The sequence below is a fragment of the Nannobrachium achirus genome (genome assembly GCF_963921795.1).
Source record: "Nannobrachium achirus genome assembly, chromosome: 3".
NCBI lineage: Eukaryota > Metazoa > Chordata > Actinopteri > Myctophiformes > Myctophidae > Nannobrachium > Nannobrachium achirus.
The window spans coordinates 20,814,054-20,826,088 of record NC_137812.1 but is presented as its reverse complement, the minus strand read 5'-3'; the positions used below and the strand labels follow the sequence as shown (position 1 = coordinate 20,826,088).

At 41.4% G+C, this 12,035-nt stretch overlaps 1 protein-coding gene across 1 annotated transcript; it reads left to right on the top strand.

Moving 5' to 3' along the window:
- Nucleotides 1–1,136: 1,136 nt before the first annotated feature.
- On the top strand, nt 1,137–8,702 carry LOC308282089 (hyaluronan-binding protein 2-like; the record flags this gene model as incomplete). The annotated part of the gene is made up of 6 exons (XM_080722433.1): nt 1,137–1,227; nt 3,588–3,804; nt 4,456–4,601; nt 6,182–6,319; nt 7,439–7,578; nt 8,081–8,702. 6 exons carry the CDS (start codon nt 1,137–1,139, stop codon nt 8,240–8,242), a joined length of 894 nt encoding a protein of 297 aa, XP_080578559.1. The 3' UTR covers nt 8,243–8,702.
- Nucleotides 8,703–12,035: the final 3,333 nt, after the last annotated feature.

Below are 12,035 nucleotides of genomic sequence, written 5' to 3'. Positions count from 1 at the left end.
AACTGCAATACCAGTGGTGGCCTGAGTGACATGGATGGATGGATGGCTCTCTCTCTCACACGCAAGCAAGCACCCCCCCCCCCCCCCCCATATATATATATATTTTATTATTATTATTTTTTTAAATATTTTTTTAATATTTTTTATTATAATTGCGACCGTAGGTCGCATTTACTATCAAACCCTGCACAAAGTGTAAGTCCGTCAGTCAGTCAGTCAGTCAGTCAGTCAGTCTGTCTGTCACACCTCACACGTCACACTCTTGCCCTGCTCATATCTCCGCAACCGTTGCCCCGATCCATGCCAAATTTTGCACACACGTTCCTTACCTGCCAAACTACAACCTCCAAGGACCCCCGGAGCTCCAGGGACCCCCAGGTCCCTGGGGGACCCCCAGATGTAAAAAATGACCAAATGTGCTAAACTGACCAAATGACCACCCCAACGGGGCTGCTCACGGGGAATTCCCGGGGACCACCCACTCCTGGTGCTCCAGAACGGATGCAAAAGTGGTGGCGCCCCCAGTGGAGGACCCCCTACACTGCAGCTCACATAAAATGCCGTAACTCCGGCTAGGAGCGACCGGGACAGCCGGGGCCGGTACCTATTCGTCCGCCTTGCCGGCGCGGAGACCCCACCCCTCATTTCTCACATGGCCCTCTTCTAGCGCCACCATGAGGCCGATTCTTGCAAAACACATTTTTGGACACTGCTCCTACAATTTTTGCCCTAAAATCAGGCAAATCGGTACACAGTATGTCTACACTCATCCCATCAACATGAATCTCTCCCATATAGCGCCACCTCCAGGCCGATTTTTAAAAACACATTTTTGGACACTGCTCCTACAGATTTTGCCCTAAAATCACGAAAATCACTACACAGTATGTCTACACTCATGCCATCAACATGGATCAGGAAGATTTTGGCAAAACACATTTTTGCCCTATTTGTGGAGATAAGTGACCTACGGTCGCTTATCTCCCGATTAGGGAGTCTTACTGGTTATTATTATTATTATATATTTGTTTTGCTGTTGCGCAGCCTCCACGACCACCGCTCAGTTCACACGGGTGTGATTTTTTTTTGTCAGAGGCCTGGAGAGCAACTACTGCCGTAATCCAGACAATGAGCAGATGCCATGGTGCTACACCACTGACTCAAATAAACGCTGGGAGTACTGCCAGGTCCCCAGATGTGTTGTTCCAGGACCCTTTGTCCCCTTAAGTAAGTCTTTAAGTCTGTATTGTTTGCAAAGAGTATGAGTTAAGCTAGATGTCGATGTTCCCTAGCTTGCAGTTTGCTGTTCTGTTACTGAGCATCAGTCAGAGATGGGCGATATTTTAAAATACAAAATATAAATACAGGCCAGAGAATTGTATTTGAGATACAAATTTGTATTTTGTATTTTGAAAATACTTGAATACATTTTATTTAAAAAAAATGCAATGATTAGTAATTTCATAGATTGATTGAAACTATGGCATGATGAGACTGAATGCCCAGCTGCCTCTGCGCCAGTACTTTACAGACTGCAAAACCGCTCTGCCAGCCTTACAATAATAATTAGAAATTGTAAACATAACGCACTTTATATTTGAGGCAAATCAAAGTCAAGTGCTATGGCTGTGTCAAACACATGTTTGCAGAGAAACGGAATATGTTGATGTTAGGGATGGTCCGATCAGGTTTTTTGGAACCGATCAGCGAGCACCGATCACAAAAGTTTGATCACCCGATACCGATCAATCACCGATCCGATCAAGTTATTATTTATATTTTCTAAATGTTAATGTTTTAACTTTAATTCATTCATTCACTCATGAATTCATTTATATATTTGTCTTATAGTTATTTACCAGCATTACTATGTATTTATTATCATAGCAGTAACTAATTATTCCTTCAGCACTGTGGAAATCAATACCCCAAAATGGCCTCAAGTGGGCATACTGAACGGCTGGTTGATCGGATGCACCGATCCGATCGGATCGGTGAATTTACCTTTTGATTTAACCACCGATTATCGCCGATCACGCTTTGATCGGCCCGATCCGATCCATTGCCGATTGATCGGTAACATCTCAATGTTCCCACACTTACAATTTGCTGTTCTACTCCCTAGCATCCAGAGCTGCCGCTAGGCACGCGCACAGCACGCACTGTGCATAGGGCACCATAGCCCCATATAGAACCTCACCCTCCACTGCATACTGTTGTGCTCCGAGATGAGGCCCGTCCTACGGGGATATCACCGGGCTGGCTGCGGTAGAATGCCTCGTGTCCACTCCGAGGTAGATCACCCTTTTCCCGAAATTGTATCCAAAAAGTAAAGGTTTTTTTCCACGCTCCCAGAGCATGATTTTCCATCCGGCGGTACATAAAACATGCACTACGGCATAAAACAACCGCTTAAATCGCTAGTTTTGTAATGTTTTCCCATTCAACCGGAACTCCCCCGGCGGCAGGTGCCAGTACTGCTCCTTATTCTGCTACAATGGGAAAGTACCGTATTTTCCGGACTATAAGGCGCACTTAAAAGCCTTTAATTTTCTCAAAAAACTACAGTGCGCCTTATAGTCCAGTGTGCCTTATATATGGATCATTCATTGACATTGACATTCCCTTTAGCACAGCTCCATCTGTTGGATGCATAACGCAACGGTAGCGTCTATTATGTGCGCCTTATAGTCAGGTGCGCCTTATATATGAAAACAGTTTGAAAATAGACCATTCATTGACAGTGCGCCTTATAGTCAGGTGCGCCTTATAGTCCAGAAAATACTGTAGCAGTACTGGCACCTGCCGCCGGGAGGTTTTCCTAATTTAATGAGACTAAATAAGCGATTTAAACCGTTTCCCAACACCGTCGTGTTGGATGGATTGGAAAATCATACTCTGGGAGCGTGGAACTACCTTTACTTTTTGGATACAATTTCGGGAAAAGGGTGATCTACCTCGGCGTGGAGGCAGCCCGGTGATATCCCCGTAGGACCTCATCTCGGAGCACACTGCAACAGTATGCAGTGGAGGGTGAGGTTCTATATGGGGCTAAGGGCACCACTGTGCTGAAGGGCAAATAAAAGAAAAAGAAGAGCCAAGCCGATCATCGTCATAATAATAACTAAATAATCGCGTGCTCACTGTGCTCAAGCGCAGATATTAATATTACCAGAAACACAAAGCGTTTGCCCTGAAAGACCATTACATTGAAGGTAACTCTAAGAGAGTGTACAAAAGGAACCAAATGCTTTGGTTCCATTTGTACACTCTCAGAGATGACCCCTGTACATAATACACTTGTTGAAAGTTGTTTTGCCTGCTGTGTAGTTTTTGTCATTTTGTTTATGACTTTGACCATAATTGTCATGTCAGTTCAAAGATCTACCTACCAGTGATATCATGGATGGGGAATTGAAGCCGAGAGAAACTGCAGGCTTTATATTCCTGGAAAGTTAGCAGGATATAATTGAAGCCACTGTTATCGCATGAAAAATAAAATAAATAAACAATGAATTTAAATTTCGTTAAATTGAAATGACCAAACCTGCCTACCAATGATGTCACTGATGTTACTATGTCTACAGCAACCACTCCCAACTTCTCAGAGTGTGGCAGGCCACACTCGGAGAATGGCACACGCTTTAAAAAATATGTCTTTGGAGGAACGCCATCTAGTCCTGGAGAGCATCCGTGGCAGGTATCCCTGCAGACCAGAACCACTGGCTCATCTGAGCCATTCAGACACATCTGTGGAGGCATCCTCATTGCATCCTGTTGGGTTCTCACTGCCGGTCACTGCATGTAAGCTGCACTAAATGCTATTGTATGGGTTCATGCAATTTATGCAATCTAGTTCTGCACAAATCATTGTAAAGCTGTAATGAGGTGGTGTGTTATTGCAACGGATTCATCATGAATATACAGCATTTCTCAACCACGAGACGGGTTATTAAGATGCAATGTACTGTCTCACATACACTGCATGGCTGGGAGAGAACGTGTACAGATGTGGATCTTAGTTGTAGGTGGTGTTAGGTATGGACATAAGTTTTTCAAAAACCCTCGCTAGCAAGTTGGGCTCACCCCTAGTGGTTGGTTTGCAATGAATCCAATATCAGATACAGTAGGTCAGTATATGGCTGTTGAAACCACAACTATTCAATATAAAATATATTTTTTTTTCAGTGGATTCTGTTATACTATTGGGTATGCTAAATAAATAAACAGGTAAATATACGTTCTGGAGGCAGAATTTTCAAGATGCCATCCAAAATGGTTGACGGGAGCTTAAAATGTAATCTGGGAGGGAAATTGATGCAGAGAGAGAGAAAGATCGTTGAACGGGACTTGAGCCCCAAATTGTACTATTTTATCAAAGTAGTGGTAAGTATTGTTAGTGCTGTTAGTCTGAAACAAATACATAAATAATTCATATTTTTTTTGTTTCTCCAGTTTTCCCAAGGACATGCAGGTGGTCTTGGGGGGAGTGGACATTAGAATAGATGAACCAGACTATGACCAGGTCATCCCTGTGGAGAAAGCCATCGTTCACAAGGATTACAGGGAAACAGACCGCGGCACTGCTTATAATGACATTGGTGAGGCCATGCATTTACATAACTGTCAAGCAAGTTACCATTCTGATCATATTGACATACTGTATCAACTTTGCAATGTTGGGGCGCCCGCTGGCCTAGTGGTCTAGGCGCATACCACATACTAGGCTATAATGCCTGCTGGCGTCGCCGGTTCGATTCCCAATCCGGATGACCTTTGCCACATGTCATTCCCCCATCTCTCTCCCCATTTCCTGTCAGTCTATTATATCCTATCAAATAAAGGCATAAAAAGCCCAAAAAACAAATCTTAAAAAAAAAAAAAAAAAAGAAAACTTTACAATGTTGTTGTAAACAAATAGGCTGTTAGGTATTGCATTCAGAGAAGCTTTGGGGTGATTGTTTTTACATCCTTCTAATTACATAACTTACCGGTACCTCTTGGAGGTGTTATAAAGAGTCCAGACCACAGGATGTGATAAGTGATCAGGGTCCTGTTTCACGAAACCTAGATTAGGTTGGATTTATCAACTATCATGGCTAAGTTAGCCAGGATCAGCGTGCAATCGGTTTCATGAAAGCTGAATTACCTCGGCAGATTAGCCTTGCCAGTTAACCTGGATAAATTAAACCATGAAAGTTATTCCACATTAGTTACCATGGAGATTAAGCTCCTTTCTTCACAATTTTTTGTTATTCCTTAGTCCTTCATGAGATATCTGTTATTTGAAGGTCAGCAATTCTACTTTATAGATCTAGCTTCTTAATTAAATGGATAATTAAATGTGTGTATATCAGCTCGCACCATATTGCATCAAATCGAATCGAATCTCATTAAATTCCTCTAAATCGAATCAAATTGCAGCGAATCGAATCAAATTGTTCTGTATGTAAGATTTATCCTTTCTGAATCGTAGCCCATGTATCGGATACGTATCATATCGTCTTGGAAGACACAGATACACACCCTTACCCTCTACCATATTGTCGAGTTTCGTAAAAAGCGACTGCATGGTCAAGCCAGGACAGAAAAAGTGGCGGAAGAATAATAATAATAGAAAGTACAATCTCAATAGTGGCTTACAGGCCCCTTACAGGACTTGGCCACTAATAATCAATTATATTATTATATTACTGAAATAGTGTGTGACCATGAATCACAATTGTTTCACAAAGTATCATGTTTGTCTCTCTGTTTTAGATACATTATAGTTCATATTGTTGTTAGATGTTAGATAATATTTTACCGAAGATCGACCTCATGGGCTTTTAAAGGAATATGTGAACGCACATTCAGCCTTGCTTTACGATACTGGCTTGACAAAGTTGCTCCTCTCAGCCTTGTTTTGCTTTAATGGAACGGAAATAAACCAGCTGTATGGGGAAAACTTTGTCAAACCATTTGTCCTAAACACTGCATTATGTAATTCTGAAACAGGCCACAGGACAGGGAAACATAGCACAAAAGGTTTGAGAATTTGTGTTGGGTGGATTATTATTTGTAACAATGATTCTTGTTTGCAATGACGTTTTCTAGCGATATTATTTATTTATTTTCATGTAATATATGGTGACATCTATGTAAGTCAGAGATGCTGACCATCTCATTCACTGTGTCTCAGCATTGCTCCAGCTGAAAGTCACCGACAGCCCATTCTGTGCCAAGGAAACCCGCTATGTTAAAACTGCCTGTCTGCCAAACCAGCTCTTCCCTGGTGGAAAGGACTGTACGATCTCTGGATGGGGCAGCACTGAACATCGTACGTATCCAACTACTGACTACAGCAGTGGTCCTCAACCTTTTCAGGCCGCGACCCCCAAAATAATCATATTTTAACTGGGGACCCCTGACGAGCATTAAGAGTTGAGGCATTACATTTTGTATAACACGGTTCTATTGTGAAAATAGCAGATTTACATGCTCAGAGGCGTTGTGAGCATGAGATCATCTATTTTCACAATTTCAGCCTCTAATATTTGACAATTTGGCCAATGTTTAATTTGTCATTGTAGAGGTATTAAAAGTCCTTAAATTGTCCCTTTAGAAATGTGCAGATACCCTCTGTACACTTCAACTTTATGTTGGTTTGTTTACTGTTGAGTGAGAAAACAATGTTAACATTTAGCTTAACACCTGGGGACCCCCCACAATCATTTGGGGACCCCTCTGGGGGTCCCGACCCACAGGTTGAGAACCACTGGACTACAGTACACTACCACCAATCACACATTAAATACAAGCTGCAAAGTGTTGAATATAGGCAATATCACTTTGAACTGACTAATAATATTGCACACATTATGTCAAGCATTTCATCCTGGTAGCTCATACATTTATTCCATTGTATCAATGTTCAATATTCAACTGGCTTCCATCTTCTTCTTCTTCTTCTTCTTCTTCTTCTTCTTCTTTTGTTTCCATTTGCTTATGTTCTCTGTGTCTTCCTCGGTCATCACCTGATTGTCCTCTCTCTCACATCCACAAACCTCATCTTTGGCCTTTCTCTTTTCCTCTTGCCTGGCAGCTCCATCTTCAGCATGAACGCCTCATTCCTCCCTTTGTATAAGTCCAAACCATCAGAACCTCGCCTGTTTGATTATTCCTATAACATTCTAACCTGGGCTGATCCTAATGTAGTCATTTCTCTCCTGATGAGAATCGTAGCACGTCCAGCTCCACCAGCCATGCCGTACAGCATGGCTGGTAACACCATGTACGCATGTAGAAACTCATGCAATATGAGGTGTCTGATAGAGAAACATTAAACACTAAATCATGGTAATCTATTTAATTAATGGAAACCTTAGGTTTGATATAACGTTGTGCAACATTTTGTCCAGTATTTTTCTCATTGCCTCTCTGTGTTCTTCACCCTCAGGGTACAAGTCAGACAAGCTGTTATATGCCCCCATTCCCTTGATGTCTAAGGAGCAATGTCTGGATAGGTTTGCAAAAGAAAGCGACCTACTGGACGACAATATGATCTGCGCGGGAGACCTGTCAAGCGGAGCCTGCGCGGTTTGTGTTTGTGTGTGTGTGTGTGTGTGTGTGTGTGTGTGTGTGTGTGCGTGCGTGCGTGCGTGCGTGCGTGCGTATGAGTAAGAGAGCAATGGAAACAAGCTTTTTTTTGTCCGATGTTGTCTTATACGGTATGTGGAAGGGTACTCCCTTCCACTCAAACCACTCTAACCCAAGATGTAGCCCCCCCAAAAAATCAATAAATCAATAAATCATGTACAAAATAAAATAAAGAATACAATAATAAGAAGAAGAAAAAACTATCAGATCACTGTGTTCATATGATGCCAAAAACGATCGATTAAGAAATGCATTGTGATTCGGCCGTGTTTCTAAATAAAATGATGTTCAGTATATCTGACTGCTTTGAACAGAATGGAAGAGAGCCTTAATTATTATCATTGGTATCACCTACAGGAAGTAAGGAGGAGACCCGATGTATTTCCAATATGGCTGCTGTGCATAGAGCCTATCTATAATGGTTCTTTCTTTGTCCTTACAGGGTGATTCAGGCGGACCCCTGACCTGCAAAGAAGACCGAGTTCACTACATCACAGGTGTGGTGAGCTGGGGGAGTGCGGAATGTGGTGGTGATGGGATCCTTCCTGGTGTCTACGCCGATGTCCACAGATATGTGGACTGGATTAAAAAGATAATCTCTTAGAAAACCATTGTGTGGGTTTACACATGAGCATGTTGTAAGAGGTGTCAAGGTTCACTTCATGCAGCAACAATACGAGAGGGATAATCAATGTTGAGCAGGTCATTATTGAGCAATAAACACTGACAGGGTGATTCCTTCAGGTCTTCATCACCATGAAGGAATGCATTAATTAATACATTGAACCAAAACAAAACAAGGATTTCATTGCCTATCGTATGAGCATACATTAATGGAATACTTTTATTACCGTACAAGCGTTATACGTTAATACACTTATGTAATTAATTTATGCTGGGTGAGTCCAGTGCGACACAGTCACCTCAGAAAAGAACGGGACGTGTTGATAAAATGACTGCAATATCCATTTCTGGCTTCAAATGTTTTCAGAAACTTGTAAGCGATGTGGACTATAAATGACTTTGTGTATCAACGCAGATTCATATGAGCCGGGTGCTCTGTGTCTTTGGTTAGACAGTCTGTTATTCAGTTCAGCTGTGATTATTCAAAAATAACACCACTCTTGATCAAGCATTTAACCAAAGGTCTAATAAACATTCTTAGTCTATGACTGCATTTGACATATGACTGTCTTTGTATAAGATTATGTTGTTGTGTTTCCACATTGGATTAGCACATGTAATGACTACACCAGTAGCCTTCTTCTTGTTCTTTTACTTCTTCTTCTTTTTTTCTTCTTTCAACTAATTCCCTCTAGAGCAGCGTGGTTCTCAAACCTTTTTGTGTCAAGGAGTCCCAAAATGAGGTATTTGGCTGTGGATCCCCCGTCCCAAAAATAAACCCCAGAAGCAAAGATTTTAGTCAAAAATGTTTGTTAAAAAAAGAAAAAAGAAAAAGAAAAACACTAAATAAACACATTTTGCTGGGGATCCCCTCATTCCCCTGGTACCCCCCAAGTACCCCTGAGTCCCCAAACCCCACTGTGAGAACCCCAATGCTTTAAGAGTCACCACAGTGAATCATGTATTTCTATGTTCTCAGCATCCTCCGTCTTTCCAGTCATGACTGGCAGCTCCATCCTCAGTATCCTTCTCCAAATAAACTCCTTACCCTTCCTCTCCTCCTCACCAGTGTTGATTTAGAGTGTAGTTTTAGTCACTTAATTATCTTAGTTGACTATCTCTACAGTTTATTTTCGTTGATGAAAATGTATTTTGGGGGCCCTTGATTGTGATTTTTACACTTGGTTTCATGCTGAAAATAGCCGATCTACAAGCTCACAACACGTCGCATCGTGGTGCGTTGTGTGCTTGTAGATCTGCTATTTTCAGAGAGCAACACCCGAGTGCAACCAAACATAAAATTACTTCTCCACTTGTCCCTCTCTAACATTTTAGTCTAGTTTTTATTTGTTGACAAAATTGTCAGTATAATAGTCTTAGTTTAAGTCATCATGGCTTCGTTTTTGTTCAGTTTTAATTTACTCAGTGAAGTTAGTCTACATTTTTCCCTTCTTCTCGTCCCTCCTGTAGAGAATTGTAAAATCTCCATTCTTCCACCTCCAACTTCACCTCCTGTCTTTTCATCAGCACCACCCTTTCAAGTAACAAAACGCTCATGACATTGTTCTCCATCCGTTTACAACCTGCCTGTTCTCTCTACTTCACCTCTCTTCTGCACTGCTCTTTACTTTAAACAGCTGACCCCAGGTATTTCATCTCCCATCACCTTCTTCACCGTTTCACTGTCTTACACTCATTCACACACACACTTATTGTCTTACTGCTGCTGACTTCCATTCCTCTTCTTTCCAGTGTAGACAAACACCTTTCCAGACTCCCTTAAACCTTGTTCCTCCTTTCCGTACATACTGTAGATATCACAACACCATAGTCCATGGTGACTTCTCCTGTCTGATCTTATTTCATCAACCTATCCATTACCAACGCACACAATGAAGGGCTCAGGGCCGATCCTTTGTTGTAAGCTCACGTTCACCTTGAACCCATGATCCATCACTCCTACAGTACTGCACTCCTCACCACTGTCACACTCACACACATACTTCTCTGCCACTCCTCACTTGTCTACACAAGAGGTGCCTCTGTGTAATTAGCAAGTAACTGAATATGCTGCCAAAGTTACTAGAAATACTAAGTTGTTCCATAATGCATTACATTGTACATGCATTACTGTGCAAAGGCTAATGGGGGAAATGTTTGGTAAATGATACTATACTGTAAGTGTCATGAGATAACTGTTTTGGTTGACATAACTAAAATCAACTTGACTGCCTTCACAGTACTTCCTGAAGCACAATTCTAAAATGATTGATGTTTCACCAATGTAGTGTTTTTTTATTGTTTCATTTTATTTTTTTTATTTTGCATTTTCAATACCAAACATGATTATGTCCCAGATTCCATCGGTCCTGAATCAACATGACATGGGAACAACGCCTTACTAAAGTTATTAAATGCTTTATCATGCTGTTATTATCAGTAAAATATGCTTTTATTAGCTGTGAGCTACTTGTTGTCAGGGATGATCAAATTTGAATAAAACAATTACATGTAAATGTGAAGCACAAAAACACTTTTAGAAAGCTCTTTTATCTGGTTGACATAAAAAAGTGTTTTTTTTGGGCATCAGGTCCAAAATAACAAATAATAAGGCAAGGGCTATAACTGTTTCATTAGAGAATTTTGGATTCTGGGGTTTGTGTTCAAATTCTTAAAGGTGATACACCATGAAATTTCACTTTTCCTACTTTTTGTTGGGGTCCCACTAGCACCTTCTATCCTCACAAAGTCCCATTTCAGACCGTTGTGTCTTTCTCTGGTTTTGAGAAGGCAAAGGTTAAAAGTATCCCACGGGTTCTCAAAACAGGCTGTCCAGATTTGCTGCCGATTGTGACGTCATCTGCCGATTGTGACGTCATCGTCACAATCTTCTTTTTTTTTCAAAAAGATTTGGGGGGGGGGGGGGGGGGGCAGTTCAGGCCAAAGGTTGTACTGCAGCTGAAATGCTCTGAGAGCCATTCAAAAATGAGAGAGGCTCTCTATTCAGGAGTGGTAATTTAGCCTCAAACCTTTTGAAAAACGTTTTTGGGACATAAACAATATGACATAAATACTTTTTAAATGCATGGTGTATCTTCATTTATGGAGATAGATGTGTTGCAATATTTGTGAGCAAATAGATTTGACTTGAGCACAGTTTTGGTTTGGAATTTGCAAACTTTCAATAGGGCCTTTGCCCTTCTGGCTTGGCCCCTAATAATGTGGGGAGGGGGTTACTGTTATTGTATGGCTGTATAACAACAGAATGTCCTGACACCATCCATTAAACGTTTAGCCATCTAGCAGGAGACCACAATGGGAGGTAAATGCAATTTCTCATTGAAAGGAGGTGTCACTCACTGCTGACATTCCTTTTTCTCCTTTGTACATAGTGTATTGCAATTGGTGATGACATGCATTATTTTGTTATTTTCTTATGCCATGTTGATGAATTGATATAGGACCACAATGAAAACAAGTCCCCAGGACTTTTATCCTTAAAGTTTTGGCGTCACTTCCGAAGCTCCCGCTGCTCAAGATTGTTGGGCGGAAACATTTGAACATTGAGGGAGGCAACAGTGTGGCTCGTGAGACTAAAAGCCCATGGCATGAACGGGCGTGTGGGTGTTAATATATACCCGTAGTCAGGGGTCATCGCTCCATACTGGCTTGTGGTGGACATTTTTGTCAAAATTATATTTTTTTGCCATGGACAATTGAACATACAGAATGAGTGGATAACTAGAAAGATGAAATTGGAAATTGCAAGTGTG